The 18,062-nt window shown below is 49.1% G+C and overlaps 1 protein-coding gene across 2 annotated transcripts in view; it reads left to right on the top strand.

The window, feature by feature from the left end:
* Window positions 1-17,836, top strand: part of Sardh (sarcosine dehydrogenase) — a 62,818-nt gene extending 44,982 nt beyond the window's left edge. For both annotated transcript variants that reach the window (XM_076928326.1, XM_034496213.2), the window contains exons 19-22: window positions 8,103-8,265; window positions 8,944-9,112; window positions 14,063-14,198; window positions 16,514-17,836. In XM_076928326.1, coding sequence (XP_076784441.1) covers window positions 8,103-8,265; window positions 8,944-9,112; window positions 14,063-14,198; window positions 16,514-16,639 — 594 coding nt within the window. In that variant the 3' untranslated portion in view covers window positions 16,640-17,836. The remainder of the gene's footprint in view (window positions 1-8,102; window positions 8,266-8,943; window positions 9,113-14,062; window positions 14,199-16,513) is intronic.
* Window positions 17,837-18,062: the final 226 nt, after the last annotated feature.

Genomic DNA, 18,062 nt, shown 5'->3' with positions numbered 1-18,062 from the left:
CAAGTGGGCTCCTTACTTGTTTGTGTTTCAGGGTGATTGTCTGTGACATGCTTCTAGGAGCCCTGGGAGGCAGAGGCTGTTTCTCTACAGTTTTTCTGGCAAAATCTGAGACTCAAAGGCAAGGTCTGTTGCCAGGGGAGAACCATGCAGACTCTAATTTAAAGCTCTGTTTGTGCCATCCTATGATTTTGGCCCTTATGGCATCTGCCCTGGCAGGGTGGCTGGCTCCTCACCTATCCTATCAGTTGACTGCCAAGAGGGCTAGACAGTGTATCTGAACTGTGGAAGATTAGAATCCTGGGACTGCGTTTTTAACCCAATGGGATATCTGAAGGTAGGTGATCATGGAATGGGGACTCAGAGCCTTGTTCTGCCCTGGGTTTGACACCTGTGTCTGGTTCAGTGTTACTGTCTAGAATGGACAGATAAGGCCAAACCTCCACTGTGAAGAGCCCTGGGCTGGTGACCTGGAAGATTTGCTTGTAAATTCTGGGCATTCGCCTTGCTGGGCTGAGCTGAGTCTGTTGACTACTATATTGGGGGCTTTTGGGCATCCAGCAAAGACATGGTGCTGAGTGGCAAGGTGAGGTCTCTTGTGCCCATTCTAATGAGCAACTGTTACCACTGGGATGGCCTCAGTAACACAGAGAATGGACAGAACTCTCCCCTCAAGACACCCAGGACCTTCCAGGAGAAGAGGATCCTGGATGATTGGGACAGTGATATGGTCTAGCTGTGCAGGTTTCCAAGGCTTCAACCCACTTACTAGCCTCTTCAGAGACAATTCTCAACCGGCTGCGTTCTACCACTCAAGGCTCTGAGCCCAGGAGGCCACTGTGGCTCTGCTTGACATAAGATCCTCTCTGGTCCTTGACAGGCCATTGTCCTAGCTGGGGCAGGAGAGCATCACCTCCCACTGAGTCATGAAAGTTGCTCTTTTATTTACAGTGCTTTGTCTGTACACGGATACCAGGTGATAACTCTAGAGTATCCCTGCATGGGGACAGGGACTTCGTTGCAGCCTCACCCTCATGGGTCTAATTCAAAGTGCCCATTTTCAAACAGAAGGCAGAGCTAGCCTTAGACAGGATGTTTTGCCTGGACACCCCCAGGATGGCTTGTCTCGCCATCAGAGTCTGGGCTCTCTCTCTCTTTCTGTTCATCAGTGTATCCTCCCAAAATAACCCAAGTCCTGAGCCTATGCTCAGCTTGATGAGTGTTCAGTCACTTAGGGGTGGGCTTCTGGGTGACAGGCATGCTGGAGATATTCCTCGGGGTCTAATTAAAGATGCTGTGTTTTGAAGTGCTCTAGTGAGACTAGGGGTTCCTCAGGACAGCTCTCCCTTGCCATTCCCCAGGGCTGTGCCCCATTCAGCGTCTCCTGGGCAGGAATTTGGGTTTCTGCTCACACAGTCTCATTCACTGTCTTCAATCCTAGAGAATTCCCCACCACTGTCCTTTTTAATTAATTTTAATAGATAGAACACAAAAAAACTGACATATTAATGAGGCTCCATGTGATAGTGGGGTTCTGTGGTGGTACGGTACTGTGTGGCCCATGTGGTACCTCTTTTATACTTCATGGTAGGTTCCGTGTGGTGGTTGGGTAACCATGTTGTGATGAGGTACTGTGTGGTGATGTAGTGCCACGGTAAGTACTGTGGCAAGGTGCCATGTGATAGGGGGGCACAGTTGCTAGTTTGATGTATGGACACAAAGTATATTGTTTGCATCAGGCGACCCACTGCTGTTTCCTCAATATCTATTTTTCTTGTATGTGTATTGTATGTGACTGTCCATATTTGTGTATATGTGCACATGGACATTCAGGTATGGGAGTGTGTGGGTATGTGCACGCATGTGGAGTCCATAGGAGATCACGTCATATCTTCCTCATTTGCTCTCTGTCTTGTTCTGTGAGACAGGGTCTCTTACCAGTGAGCCCGTGCATCCTCCCATCTCAGTTTCTCTAGCGCTGAGGTTACAGATGTGCACCTCCTTGCATGCCTGTTACATGGAAGCTGGGGATCGAACTCATGTCCTTATGCCTGCACTGCAAGCACTTTGCCAACTGAGCATAGCCTCAGTTACTCATTCATTTCCACATCTATCTATCTATCTATCATCTATCTATCATCTGTCTATCATGTGTGTGTTTGTGTGTGTGAGTATATGGACATGTATGCACATACCATGGAGGGAGGTCAGTGGAAGTCAGTTTTCTCCTTCCACTCCACGGATTCTGGTGACTGAACTCAGGCTGCCAGGCTGAGTGGCAAGCACCTTCACTGCATGATCCACCTCTCATGCCCTGAGGTAAGCCTGGTTGCCACACTTTACAAGTTAGATCAGCACTGACCTGCCAGTGGCTAGCTTTTTGTATTTAACAAGGACAAGCACTATCTTTTTTGTTTGTTTTGTTATTTTTGAGACAAGGTTTCTCTGTGTAGCCCTGGCTGTCCTGGACTCATTCTGTAGATTAGGCTGGTCTTGAACTCAGAGATCTACCAGCCTCTGCCTCCCAAGGGTTGGGATTATAGGCATGAACCACCACTGCCTGGCTGGATATTATTCTATTGGTTACATGAATTACAACATCATTGCAATGAACATAGTAGTATAGGCAAATCTTCAACAAACAGCTTTTATTTCCTCCCAAAACATACGCCAGAGCTGTTGGGACACACAGTAGCTCTGCTTGTCCCTCTTCCCTCCAGAATCTGTGTCATAACTCACCACTGGATGCAGCATGGAGCTCCCACTGTGTTCCACTCCCTGGGTTCGCTCTGCTGCCTGCATCTGTCCTCTCCGCCTCTAGTACTTGAGACACTGACAAAGCACACCTCACCCAGGCCCTCAGGCCTCAGTTTTCTCTCCCTAGAAGGGATCTGTTGGTTTTTACCATCTTAACTTTTTTGGGGGGGAAGGGAGGAACATGGGCTCCATCTATAAAGGCAAGGTTGTTCCTCAGTCTCCTGAGAACTGGATTTACTCCCGGCTTCAACCATTTTAAGCCTTCTATCCAGTAATGTGAGTACAAGCATCCTGTTGTGAGATTGTTGAGCTGAAACTCAAACCCATCAGACAAAGCACTTCTCAAGCCTGGTCCTGGAGAGCAACAAACACCCTGGGGACCCTGCAACAGAGCCCCTATGTGACTGTCCTGACTCAGCACAGCCTGGGCTCTGTCCTTATCCCAGCAGGCATCAGGGCATCCTTCCTGCCATGCAGGTAACTGTTGTTCTGTTGTGTGAATGAACTCTTGGGCTTCTGTGTGTGATAGCAGTGCAAAATCCCTCTGTGAGCTCTGCCTCCCATGCTGGGGGCTGGCCTGGGGTGGTGTCTACACACAAGCTGGGCCATACCACCTAGGTTTATTTTAAAATTTCAAGAGGGTGTCACACTCTTCATGGTGACAGCACCATTTTATGGCCCTGCCAACAAATACAAAGCTTCTGATTTCTCTACCTCTTCGGCAGCTTCTGTTTGTCTGGCTTTTTGTAAAATCTAAACTACATTTATTATTACTATTTTCTGTGTGTGAGGACACATGGGTTATGGCTTGTCTGTGAGGACCAGAGGACAACTTGGAGGAGTCAGTTCTGTTCTTCCACCGTGTTGGTCCTAGAAGTAGAACTCAGGAGCACCTTTATCCAGAGTCACCGTCTCCACCCTGCTTGCTTAAAAAAAGGGGGGGGGGAGTTTTGTTTTGTTTTGTTTTGTTTTGTTTTGTTTTGTTTTGTTTTGTTTTGTTTCCAGATAGGGTTTCTCTGTGTAGCCCTGGCTGTCTGGAACTCACTCTGTAGACCAGGCTGGCCTGGAACTCAGAGATCAACTTGCTTCTGTTTTCCCACTGTTCTGATTAAAGACATGCACCACTACTGCTGTGTTTGAAAGATTTTTTTTTTTTAATTTTTATTTTTTGTGAGACAAACATTTTGTTTTGTTTTTGAGACAGGATTTTTCTATGTAGCTCTGGCTGCCCTGAAACTCAATCTGTAGAACAGGCTAGCCTCAAACTATAGAGATCCGCTTGCTTTTACCTCCTGATCTGCCACCACTGCCAGGCAGGACTTGTGTTTTAGTTATGTGTATCCCCAAGTGTGGGTGTGCATGGAGCTCACTGAGTTGCCTACGTGGGAATTTACTTCCAGATGCTCTGCTGAGTTTCGTTAATCTGGTTCTCTGCTGTTACGACAGCACCAAACTGCTTTAACTGCTATGGCCTAGTTGCTGACTGTTCTGAAATGACCAATGAATTCCTCAGTGTTGTCAGTTTTCAAATCTGATGTGGCTCTCAGGGTCATTTGAGAATCTGTATGAGCTTTAAGAGGTTGTTTTTCTACCTCTGCAACTTAATAAACACCAGTGAGACTCTGCCAGGACTGTGTGGCTTCCCTGCTGCTTTGGGCGGCTCAGGCATTTTAGTAATACGTCCTCCAATCCCTAAACATGGGTTGTCTTTGTTTGTCATCTTAAAATCCTTTCACCTCTCAGCTGTGATTATTCCTAAATATTTGGGTACTGGTATGACTGACATTGTTTTAATTTCCTTTTTTGTTTTGTTTTGTTTTGTTTTGTTTTCAACCTTTTGAGACACCCCCATGAAGCCCAGGCTGACCTGAAACTTCCTATGTAACTGGGGATGACTTTAAACTCCTCAATCGTCCTGCCTCCACCTCCTAATCTCTGGGATGGCAGATGGGATGGCACATTGCTGGCTTAATTTCTATTTATGGGTTGTTCATTGGTAGCAGATGATTTTGTATGTTGGCTTTGTATCTTGAAACTGAAGGTTCTATTTATTGTGGAATCTTTAGAGTGGGCCAGGGTTTTATCAAAACCTGGTTCAAGGCCTTTCCTGTCAACCGTGTAGAATTCTAGCTCCATCCATGGCCAGCAGCATCTTTCAAGAAGCGCTACTTCCTCTTAAGCCTTCTTTATTTTGTACTTTTTGAGGAATCAAATCCAGAACTTTTCACATGCTAGGTGTCTTAGCATTACATGTCATGCTAGGACATGCTAGGTCATGCTAGGAATGCTAGGTCATGCTACGTCATAGTAGGACATGTTAGGTCATGCTAGGTCATGTTAGGTCATACTAGGACATGCTTGATGTCCTATCATTGGGCTGTATCTTCAGCACTCTCTTAACTCTAAAGCTACCTGAACCAGAATGTTGTCCTTGTCCTTGATGGTTTCCCAAGCCTGGCTTTCCTTCACTTAACACAGCATTTTCCAGGTCTATCCATTCATATTTTCATTTTTTCTTTATGGATAAATAAAATTCCATTGAATGTATGTATCATCCGTTGATGGCATCTAGACTGGTTCCATTTCCTTCCAAGTGCCTCAAGCAGCAATAAACATAGTTGTACCAGTGCTTGAGCCAACATTTGAAGGCAGGTGAATACATGCCAGGCATGGAGCTTTCTATAACCCTGCTGCTCGCAAACCCTGCCTGCAGCACGGTGCTTAGATAGGGCACAAAGCTGGAGCCTTCAAGGTGGCTGGGAGGTGCCTGGCTCATAGTGGTGAGGAGAATGAGTTTGTTCTCAGCCTTGTCCCATTTTTGTGTGTCACTATGGGAGGAAATGAGACCTGCCCTTAACTCTATTGCTTCAAGGGGAAAACATGGAAGATACCCAGGTAGGTACTCATGATCGATGGACCTGGAAGGCCCACAGACTTCTCCAAATTCTCACTGTGCCATTGGGAGAAGAACCTACCATCTCTCAGGAATTTCTTCTTGGTATCTGCCATGGGCCACATTGCTCTATAGTGGAGACCCAGAAGTTAGCCACCTTATGTCCCACTGAGGTCAGCAGATCTCAAGCACCCATGGGCATCCCCCACCTGTGTGCTTGGCTGGATGAGGCATGTCTCAACAGGGAGGTTGGGTGCACTTTAAAAATTACTTTCCCTGCTTCAAAATGATGCTGGCTCTGAGCCCCAAGCTCCTTCGGGGCTGTCTAAAATTAGCACCCTGGTGACAAGGCGGTCTTTGTCAGGGACCCACAGCTTGTACAGGAGGCAGGGAAATGTCAACAGCACAGTTTCTGCATCAGTTTGAGTTTTCTTTTTTCACAAGGCCAGGCAAGTGATGCTGCTTCAAAGGCCTCTAGAACCCAGTTTCTCTGTGTCTGTGTGATTAGACTGGCAGGTTTATAAGGTGTTGCCTTTGTGGTCAGACAGCAGGGTGGCTCCATTCCCCCACCAGCACAGGGGCGGCAGCACTAGCAGGCCACCTCTATTTGTGAGGTGTTTTGGGCCATCCCATATCCCTTTGATGAGCTGAGCAGTGGTCCTGGGCTAGTGTACGCTCTTGGGGACATTCACTCACACATCCCACAACTTGCCTGAAGGCTGGGGAAGTGGGCATCAGTTGTTGGGTAGGTTGGACTTGGTACATGTACCTAAGCTAAATATTTGGAGAGATTGTATCTTCTGGGAAAGGGAGCCTTCACATTGGCTGTGTGGGTATGGCTATGCCTTCCCAGACCCCAGTTCTTCCCACATGGGCCTCGGTGCCCTTCCTGCATGGCTATGGGTAAGTGGAATGTGTATGAAGACCTCAGCCCAGGGACAGCAGGTATCATTCACGTGTTTGTGAGCCTCAGTTTCTGGAACCCACATTGCTCATTCATGTGGCTTCTAGAATGATGGATTTGGCACCCTTAATTGGCGCAGCCAGGACACGAACTATCTCAATTTTCCACCTGCTTCCCATGGGTGGAAGAGGCTTGAGGCTTTTTAAAATGAGAGCCTGGGTTCATGAAGGCAGAACTCGTGGTTGTGGCTGTATTGGGAATAAGGTCCTGGCAGATGGGACTGAATGAGGGAGTGTGCATAGTCAACCATCTTGCTGCTGTGACAAAGTACCTGGCAAATCATTTTTGAGGAAAGAAAGGCAGTGGTGGTGCATGCCCCAGCACTCAGGAGGCGGGGGGGGGGGGGGGGCAGGGGCGGAGGCGGAGGCAAAGGCGGAGGCAGAGGCAGAGGCAGGTGGAGCTCTGAGTTCAAGGACAGCCTGTTCTTCAGAGTGAGTTCCAAGACAGCCAGAGCTACACAGATAAACCCTGTCTTGAACAAGAAAAGAAGCATTTATTTGAGCTCACAATTTGAAGGTCAGATCCATTATGAGGGGAAGATACGATGGTCAGCTATCACTTTATATCCATGGTCAGGGACAGAAAGAGAGACAGATGTGGGCACCCAGCTCACTTTTTTCTTTTTATTCAGTCTGGGAGCTCAGCCTATGGAATGGCACCACCCACACTCAGGTGAGTATTCCTACCGTAGTTCACGCAATCTAGAAACTCCTCAAACATGCCTGAACTTTGGCCCCGAGGTGATTGATTCTTAATTCTTTTTTTTTTTTTTTTTTTTTTTTTTTTTTTGTTTATTTTTTTTCAAGACAGGGTTTCTCTGTATAGCCCTGGCTGTCCTGGAACTCACTCTGTAGACCAGGCTGGCCTCAAACTCAGAAATCCGCCTGCCTCTGCCTCCCAAGTGCTGGGATTAAAGGTGTGCGCCACCAATGCCTGGCGCGATTCTTAATTCTATCGTGTTGATAACATCAATTGTCCCAGTTGTTAAGATGTGGCTCTAAGGAGTCACCGTGGGTCCAAAGTCCAGTGTCAGAGTCCTGCTAAGAGCTGGAAGCAGCACAGAGACTGGTAGTGGGAAGAGTGCAGCAGATGCTGAATGACTCAGGGACCTGTGGAGCATTACTGGAGCCCCTTGCTTTGAAAGAAACCAAGAAGGTGTTTCCTGAGCCTCCAGGCATGGCTCAGCCATACTCTGATCTAAGGCTGCAAATCCCCCAGAACAGACATGGGGCTCATTTCTGTTGGTTTAAGCCCACCCAGTTTCTGGTCACTTGCTTGACCACAGGGAACCTGCTGGTCACTCCTGAGGTTTGAGGCCAGTAGGTGGAGACTGTCTCCGTCTCTCTACATTGAATTCTCCTCTTTCATTTGAAGAGCCTCAGCCCAGCTTATGTGAACACTCCTCAGAAAGCCCCACTCCTCAGGGACTGCTGGCAAGTGGCAGTCTGTGCCTGGGCATCAACAGCCTGATCCACGCCCTTGTCTTCCCAGGTCCGCGCCATCCGGCTGTCATTTGTTGGGGAGCTAGGATGGGAGCTGCATGTCCCCCGTGCATCCTGCTTGCCAGTGTACCGGGCTGTAATGGCTGCAGGTGTGAGGCATGGCCTAGTCAATGCAGGCTACCGTGCCATTGACTCCCTGAGCATCGAGAAAGGTGAGCACAGGGTTGCTATGGCCCTGGGAAGCCAGCCAAGCCACCAGGAAGAAGCTGGGGACAATCCAGTCACTGATGTTTTCACATCATAAGTCCCTATATTTCTCAGCCTTGTGCATTTTCTCAAACCCCACTTCCTATCTATGCATGAGGTCTCCAATGCTGTACCTCAGAAATGGTGCTAATACCTGCACACACCTGGATTCAGAGAGGTGAGGCACTGCCTGGAATCCTGAGGGAGCAGCCTCAGTGGGGTGGGGTTCTATCACAACTGACACCTAGGTATCTCCTGAGAGGTAAAGACCAGAGCAGGATGACTTTAGCAAGTGGCCACCTTGCATGCTTTAAACAGTGATAGAAGTTCAGAGTGGGCTCTGCTTTTTCCCTAGGGGTGCTCAGTCCACCTTCCAGGTCCATCCCACATCCACCCCAATAGTGTAAGGGAAATAGAAATCTAGAAATCTCATGGGACTAGTCTGCTCCAGGAGCTCATCCAGAGAACCTTCTAGAGACCAGGATCCATCCCATCTCCCTGGACTGTCCAGGTTGCTAAGCAATAGTGAAGGTGGAGATTTAGGAACTGGCCAGGGTGGGTGTGGGCAGCATCCACATATATCTTTCTAAAGACTTGTTGCACAGCTTGGCTGGACACTCACCTGTAGCCTCCTTGTCCTGCAGGCTATCGGCACTGGCATGCAGACCTGAGGCCCGATGACAGTCCCCTGGAGGCAGGATTGGCCTTCACCTGCAAGCTCAAGACCTCCGTGCCCTTCCTAGGCCGCGAAGCCTTGGAGAGGCAGCGTGCCACAGGCCTCCGCCGACGCCTGGTATGCTTCACTGTGGAAGAGTGAGTATCCTGGCCCTGGGTGAGGGTGGTACTTACCATTTTTAGAGCCCCTGGAACTGGCAGATCCCTTAGGTCTGCCTCCCCTTCACAGTATCCAAGTGCAGACAGACAGAGTGAGACCCAGGAGCTCTAGCTACATTTACAACATAAGATCTATGTGATTCGCATCTTGTGTTGGTATGAGCAGAACTTGTATGCAAATCCAGATCCCGTAGGGCAGAGTGGGCCAGAAGTGGGTCAGAGATGGGGGTGGTCAGCAGGGCCCCAGAGACATAGAAAACACTCAACCTTCTCTAAAGAAGCCATTGAAAAGAGAAAGGTGTTGTAACTGGGCTGGCTCCTCTGGGCTGAGTAAAGTCAGGCCTGGTGACTTAGGAGGGCAAACCCTACTTACAAGCTGGTGGCCCTTTTCCTTTGCAACTACTTCCTGACCTGTTCCATTAAATCTTGACTAGGTAGAATGTCCTCCATTTATAAATGGTGCTCACAATGTCCCAGAGACAGAGACTCATACCCAGTCATGTGGCAGAGGTGAAAGGAGAGAACGTGTCACTTCGAGAGTTTGGATGCTGGAGGCCTGGGTTCCACTTGGGCCAGAGTTACACATTGAATAGTGTTGGCAGCCTATAATGGTACCCATAGGAATTCTCCTAGCAACTGTCTCCAGGAAAAGGAGATGGCTTTGGGCTCATTGCTTTGCAGCTGACAGGCAGCCACAAATGCTGCCACTTCACTCAGGGTGTCAAATGTGATAAGAGGGAATGAGAAGAATTAAGATTTGTCATCATACTGTGACTTCTTCCTGAGATCTCACCTTACTCCCCACTCCTCTTGGGTGGGGCCCCTATCATGGTCCCCTGAACCTCTGTGAAGCTTCTGAAAGCCAGTGCTTAGATCTAGGGCAGAAGATTGACAGCTGTCCTGTTCAGGGGCTCCCTTCTTGTCTCTGCAACTCTTGACTGCAGGCACATGATGTCATATACTTGCTGCTTTGAGGGACCATGGGCGAGTTTGGAAGCTCAGTCATTCTGTTGTATCCCATGGAAAATGGGAGAGGACAGGGGACGACACGCTCCTCACACCTTCATCCTGACCCTGTCATCTGCTGGGTGGAACCCACATGGTGTGGCTCTGAGATGGAGACCCAAGAGGGCATATGAACCTGCTTTGACCTTTGTCATTTTTGAGAATAGTTTAGCCCTAGAGAACAGTCTTCAGATGGCACCAAGTGTTATCATATCTGGGCATTGACAGTTCTAGGTGTTAATGGCTTTCTTTATCATCTTGTCTATCATTTTGAATTTTTGAAAACTATAGTGTTAATATAGTACACTGACTAAAGAAAAATCCTTTAGGTAAATGTAGTATAAAAAGCAGATGACCACTGGGCGATGGTGGCACACGCCTTTAATCCCAGCTCTTGGGAGGCAGAGGCAGGTGGATCTCTGAGTTCTGAGTTCGAGGCCAGCCTGGTCTACAAAGTGAGTTCCAGGACAGCTAAGACTATACAGAGAAACCCTGTCTCAAACAACAGCAGCAGCAGCAGCAACAAGAACAACAACAACAAGTAGATGACGAGAGCAGTATAAAATAAGTCCACTTGGTTAAATGAACTAGATTCAGCGTAAACTTTATCAAAAACTCTAATGTAAGTTTTCATTGAACTAGAAAAAAATCCTGAAGTTTATATGGAAAAGGAAGACTCAGAATAACCAAAGCAATCCTGACTAAAATGAGGGAGGTATCCTCATACCTGACCTTAAACTATACTAAAGAACCATAGTGACACAACTAGTATGGTCCTGGTGCAAGCACAGAGCCGCAGACGCATGGAACAGAACAGAGGACCCAGAAACAAACCACAGAACTCATACAGTCACTTGATTCTCAACAAAGGTGGGTCCAAAGCCACACTAGACAGAAGCAGCCTCTGTAGTGAACAGCAAAAGTGGACAGTCACACGTAGATGTATGAAATAGACCCCTGTTTCCCCTGCATGGAAAGAATCCCAAAGTAGTTGGTCTCTTAATATAACACCTCAAACTCTGAGACTTGAAGAGGAAGACTGCAGGACGGTGCCTCGGGATATAAACATGGGCCATGCCTTTCTGAGTGAGACTCTAGCAGCTCAGGAACTCAGCACGAGAACTGATAAATGGGTTGCACAAAGGAAGCCATGATCTGAGTGAAGAGCATGAGGGATGGGAGAAATCCTTGCCAGCCATTCCTCTGACAGGCAGTGAATTCTCAGAATATGCAAACAGCAACAACAGAATTAAACACCAAACCCACAAATAATCCAAATAATCCAGTGAAGACAGACCCTGAAAAAGAAGAGAAATGCAAATGGCCAGTAAACATATGAAAAATTGCTCAAGGTCTTGGCTCACGAAGAAATGCACATCAGAACTATGCTGATATTCTATGTCACTCCTCAGAGTGGCTGACACCACGGAAAGGAATGACAGCCATTGGCAGTGTGGATGCAGGGAGAGAGCAGCCCTTAGCCAAGCTAGAGAACCAGAGTAGGTACTCATCAGTGGATGAACTTTATTTTATTTATTTTATTTTATTTATTTTTTGAGACTAGGCTTCACTATGTAGACTGGACCGGTCTGGAACTTATTATGTAGACCAGACTGGCCTTGAACTCATGCTGGTCTGCCTACCTCTGTCTCCTGAGGTCCAGGACTAAAGGAGTATGCCACCATGCACAGTCCAATGGGATGGCCTCCCAAGTTCTAGGACTAAAGGTGTGTGCCACCCCCAGCTTGTTTTACTTGTTCGTTTATTTCTGTGAAGTGTGTTTATTGTGCATGTGTATGGGATGTGTGTCTATGAGTGTCTACTCAGAGGCCAGCAGAGGACATCAGGCGCCCTCTATTAACTCTCCACCTTGCTGTCTCTCACTGACCGGGAAGCTCACTGGTTTGGCTATGCTGCCCAGCCAGGGAGCTCTCGGGATCTGCTGGTCTCCATTCCCAAGGCCGATGCTGCAGTCATACCTGGCTTTTTCCATTGTTACGGTTTGAACTCAGGCCCTCATGCATGTACACTTGCTCCCACCCACTGAGCCATTTCCCAGCCCTGAATTTGTATTAACTGCAGGAAGATGGATGGAACTAGGGGTCACTTTAGAGAAATGAGCCAGGCTCAGGGAGAAATACTTCACGTTTTCTCTCAGATGCTGCATTTGGTTAGTGTGTGTATACAAATATGTATATATACGTGTGCACATATATGTATATATACATACATGCATACATATGTGTGTATATATGTATATACATATATACATGCATGCATACATATATGACCTGAAAATAGAAGGGGAGGGACTATATGGGTAGACAGGGGATGAGAGAGGGTAGCTGGGTGATTGTGAGCAGAGTATATATGTCTATGAATGATGATTTCACAATAAAATAGAGTATTTTCCTTTTTAGATGTTACTTTACTTATGTGTATGTGTTTGTGTGAGTATATACCATATGAGAATGAGTCTCAACAGAGGTCAGAAGAGGACATAAGATTCCCCTGGAGAGTATGAGACCTGGCCTGTGTACTGAGAACCAAACCATGACCCTTTACAAGAGCAGCAAGTGCTTTTAACTAGTGAGCTATTTTTCTACCCCTACTATTTTCTATAATTAATATAGACTTTTAAAAGGAAGTTAAATTAAACAGGGATAAAAATTGGTCCTTTCTGAAGCCCCAGGGCTCTGGTCAGCTTTGCAAAAAGTTAGATTTCTACTCATTCCCTGTTCACTCCCATGCTGTCCCGTGTCATCCCAGGTCAGTTATTGGGCTATTCTTGCAAGGACCTGGTAGGGTACCGTACCCATGTGGGGCTTGCACTGTCTTGATAGGGTACTGTACCCATGTGGGGACTGTACTGTCCTGGTAGGGTACTGTACCCATGTGGGGACTGTACTGTCCTGGTAGGGTACTGTACCCATGTGGGGACTGTACTGTCCTGGTAGTGTACTATACCCATGTGGGGACTGCACTGTCCTGGTAGGGTACTGTACCCAAATGGGGACTGCATGCTCCTGGTAGGGTACTGTACCCATGTGGGGACTGTACTGTCCTGGTAGGGTACTGTATCCATGTAAGGACTATACACTCCTGGCAGGGTACTGTACCCATGTGGGGACTGTACTGTCCTGGTAGTGTACTATACCCATGTGGGGACTGCACTGTCCTGGTAGGGTACTGTACCCATGTGGGGACTGCACTGTCCTGGTAGGGTACTGTACCCATGTGGGGACTGCACTGTCCTGGTAGGGTACTGTACCCATGTGGGGACTGCACGGTCCTGGTAGGGTACTGTACCCATGTGGGGACTGCACTGTCCTGGTAGGGTACTGTACCCATGTGGGGACTGCACTGTCCTGGTAGGGTACTGTACCCATGTGGGGACTGCACTGTCCTGGTAGGGTACTGTATCCATGTAAGGACTATACACTCCTGGCAGGGTACTGTACCCATGTGGGGACTGCACTGTCCTGGTAGGGTACTGTACCCATGTGGGGACTGCACTGTCCTGGTAGGGTACTGTACCCATGTGGGGACTGCACTGTCCTGGTAGGGTACTGTACCCATGTGGGGACTGCACTGTCCTGGTAGGGTACTGTACCCATGTGGGGACTGCACTGTCCTGGTAGGGTACTGTACCCATGTGAGGACTGTACACTCCTGGTAGGGTACTGTACCCATGTGAGGACTGTACACTCCTGGTAGGGTACTGTACCCATGTGGGGACTACACTGTCCTGGTAGGGTACTGTACCCATGTGGGGCTTCTAGGCATGGTCCAGCTGCCTCATTTCCCTAGGTTGTGTTCCCAAGACAGTCTATACCACAGTGTCCAGCTGAATGGAGGGAAGAGGGACCAGGCTAGGGAAGAGGCAAAGACTAATGGTTCCAAACATCTTCTTGCTTCTTCTAGGGAAGTGCCTATGTTTGGCCTGGAGGCCATCTGGAGAAATGGCCAAGTGGTGGGCCATGTCCGGAGGGCTGACTTTGGATTTACTGTGAACAAGACCATCGCCTATGGCTACATCCGAGACCCCAGTGGTGGGCCAGTGAGTAAACCCTGTTCCCTAATCCCTTCCCAACCAGATCCTCAGTGCATGCTGGGAACACAAGAGGAAGCAAGCCAGAAAGGGTAGATAAGCTCCCAGTCCTGGTCTCCAGCAGAGTTTTCTTGCTTGTTTTTTCTTTTATCTCTAAAAGAAACTGACTAGTGTGCCCCCAGGATTTTCTTGATCAAAAGGAGTTGCAAGGCCTAAATGTTCTCTGGTCCCAGAAGCTAGCAGATCATCCCCGCCCTTCCTCCACCCTAAATACCTCAACCCTAGCAAGTAAGCCAAACCTGGGCTGTAGATTCTTGGGGAGCCTGGCCAGCCACAAGGAGAGTTCCAGCTATGTCCCCAGGGAAAAGGAGATGGGCTTTCCCTGCTTCCTACTTTCCAGCCGTGGGTTAGAGATGCAATGGGTAGTGCTGTATTTTCTCACACTGCCTAAGCATTCCTAGAGGGATGTGTACCTTTGCCCAAGTCTCACTGAGGTCTTCTGTGCACTAACTCCAGCCCCAGAAGTTCTCTGCCTTCTAGCCTGACAGACACTAAGACAAGTTGGACCACAGTGTCCAGCTGAATGGAGGGAGGAGGGACCAGGCTAGGGAAGAGGCAAAGACTAGTGACTCTCATGAGGCCTGGGGGTAGACTGACTTCTGAAGCCAAGGTGGGGGTGGAAATGGGGGTGGGAATGGGGGTGGAGATGGGGGTGAGAATGGGGGTGGGGATGGGGTGGAGATGGGAATGAGAGTGAGGGTGGAGATAGAGGTGGAGAGGGGGTAGGGATGGGGGTGGAGGGGGTGAGAATGGGAGTGGGGATGGGGTGGAGATGGAGTGGGGATGGGGGTGGGGATGGGGGTGGGGATGGGGGTGGGGATGGGGGTGGGGATGAGGGTGAGAATGGGGGTGGTTGCAAGGAGGAAGGAGTCCTATGCTGGAGCAGGAGGCTCAGGACACAGGCTTAACTCTTTCTGCTCTGGGACTGTAGCCTAGGGGTTTCTCTAAGAGCCCCAGCTTTGCCTATAGAAAGGGCACAGGCTCTCACCCTCCAGTATGGACCAGTACTGTGGGTGGAACTTGATTGACAGGTATCAAACATTGTAAACCAGCCTGGGACCTTCTGTGATTACACAGGACTTTACCACTGAGAGGTCACAGCCTGGGTCCCAGAAAAAGCAAAATTAGAAATTCATTTACAGGTGCCCAGATTTGGTGAGCAGGGGAGAATCCACAGCCTTTTCTTTAAAAGAACTCTGGGATTCTGATAAATAGAGCCCAGGGGCCCCAGCATAAGTCCCACACAGACAAGGAGCCCACACTGAGGGTGATCAAAGGTATGAGAAGCTGATGCCCTGCTGATGTGATCAGGCTTCTAGAATATTCATGCCATGAGTGTGGGCAGATGCTGCAAAGCAACCCCATCCTGCTTATAAACCAGTGCTGGGCTGAGATAAGCCACATTTCTAAGTAAGAGTAAGGAACCAGGGCAAGTTTTGTGGCTCCTGGGTGTTTATTATCTGGACTGAGCTGGTCCCAGAATACCTGCCTTTACTGTGCTGAGATCCACCAGCCTCCCCACCACACAGGGAAGTACATGCCAGAGGCCTCACCCCTAAAGATCCCTTGGCTTTAAAGGGTGTTTTGCCTTTCTTCTTTCCTTTCTGCTCTTTTTTTTTTCTTTTCTTTTTGTTAGATGCAATCCTAGGCCATCTGGAATAGGGGGGTGGGGAGAACAAACCCCAGACCCCTACAGCTTGGGCCTGGAGTCCTCACTGTGAATCAGCTCCTTGGGTGGCCTAGGAGAGTCTTCCATCCAGCACAGTGGAGTGTCAGGCCACAGCGCTCTTCCCAGCCTGCTCCCAAGCCTAACAGCTCCAGAGGGGTTTCTAAGAAGAGGGAGCCAGATGTGGGTTGGAGAGGTGGCGGGTGCTCCACGGCCAAGCTTTCCAGAAAGCTGTTCCATTCACCCTGTCCCTCAGGAGAACACATCTGGCCACTGGTCCCTGCCCTATAGCAATGATATGTTTGTCTAGCTCTGAAATCCACCCAGGCTCCTGCCTCAGACCCATCTTCCCAGGGAGCTGAGAACAGGTCATAGGAGCAGGTTGTGAAGAGAAAGAGGTCTTGTTGGCTACTGGACCCAGGCTTTGATGGGCTTAGGTGTTCCTGTCTGGCATAGCACAGGGTGTGTGATCTGCTGTTCTTGGGAGTTCTCTGTGTCCAGAGGCCTTGGTACAGGGGTTGGTTTATTAGTGAGGTAGAAGTGGGTAACCATAGACCCCTGTAAGAACTAAGTAACCCTGACAACCCTCTGCTTCTAGGTCTCTCTGGACTTTGTGAAGAATGGGGAGTACGCCTTGGAGAGAATGGGGGTCACCTATGCTGCCCAGATTCACCTGAAGTCTCCCTTTGACCCTGACAACAAGCGGGTGAAGGGAATCTATTGATGGGCTATAGGGTGGAGGCTGCAGCTGCTCAGGCCCCTGGGAACTGCCACACTTCCCACACTGCCTGTGGACTCCTGCACTGCACAAGCAGCCCTGTGTCCTGAGACCCAGGGTAAGGGCAAAGCACAGACTTCCCCACCTTTAGCCTCCATCTGGTCCTGCTAACCACCACAGCTCCTAATCAGGACCGGATGGAGCACCGTGTTCCTCCTGCTCACGGACCACACAGTGGTCTCCAATCCACTCTAATCCTCCCAAAATGCACCCTGCAGATATTTTGGCTCAAGGTCCCATGAGTATTTTGGGTGTATAGTTAACTCAAGGTGGAAGACATAAAGCAGGCAGGCTTCCCCTCTGTTTCTCTCTCGGCTGACTGCCAATGGTTAGCTAGAGTGCTTAAAGAGTAGTGGCTTGGGAGAGTGAGCAGGGATTGATGCGCAATGTCTGCCATAGGTATAGGGTGGAGAGCACAGAGACAGGTGCTGGACTGGGGCGGTCCTTCCTCAGAATGGCTGTCTTTCAGACCTGAGAGGAGAAGGGTAAGAAGGCCCTTGTCTTAGCCTTCCAGCTCTGCAGGAAAGAAAGCCTTCTGAGAGTCACCAGCCTGTGGCATGGGATTTGGATCAGGAACCTCCCTTACTTACAAAGAAGTGACATACTCTCCTCAGTTTCCCCTCGAGCCGTTGCTCGTGAGTCCAGGACACCAAGCTTGCTCTTGTGCATGGGTGCCGCAGGGCACGTTCCCAAGGGCTTCTCATCTATCACAGATGCGTGGCTTCTTGCTCAAGCTCCAGTGAGGGGCTGCTCCAGCTCTGCTCTGTGAGATAGAGCAGCCCCTTCTCCCACCCTGTGTCACCATCCACATATGTCCTGAAGTCAGAGGCACCCTGGCTCTCCTTCCTGGGGTGAATGTCCATCACTTTCTATAGACTCAGCCTTCCTCTGCCTCATGCCCTGACTGAGAACTCTGGATGCTGTGGCTCCCCAAACAGATCACCATGTAGTCTTCCATGCCTTGTGCAGGAGAGCAGGAGGCAGGTGCCGTAGTGGGATGGAGCTGAGGTGTCTTAAACCCAAAGAAGGCAACAGACGGGAGATGTGGGCACAGTTGTTCTGGGTGGGCCCTGAGTCTTCATGGGTTTGCACACCACATGCTGAGCTGGAAAAGGTCAAGTTAATAAAATTTTATGAAACCAAGGGAAGATGTGTGGGGTATAGCTGGCCTTTCAAAAGCAGCTCTGGTCCCCTGAGCCCGGGGAAGGGCTGGAAGTGGAAGGGTGTGGAGGAGCCTCTGGATGGCTGGAGGAACACCTGTGGTCTCTCAGGATCATGGGTCTGGCTCTTGGATGACATGAGTTTTGTGGAGCCAGAGGAGGAAGGCAGGAAGAAGAGGGGGGAAGGAACGAGGAAGGAAGAGGGGAGT

This window comes from Arvicanthis niloticus, chromosome 2 (genome assembly GCF_011762505.2).
Source record: "Arvicanthis niloticus isolate mArvNil1 chromosome 2, mArvNil1.pat.X, whole genome shotgun sequence".
In the NCBI taxonomy this organism is placed as follows: domain Eukaryota; kingdom Metazoa; phylum Chordata; class Mammalia; order Rodentia; family Muridae; genus Arvicanthis; species Arvicanthis niloticus.
The sequence above is the reverse complement of the archived record's forward strand: the minus strand, read 5'-3'. Positions and strand labels throughout refer to the sequence as shown.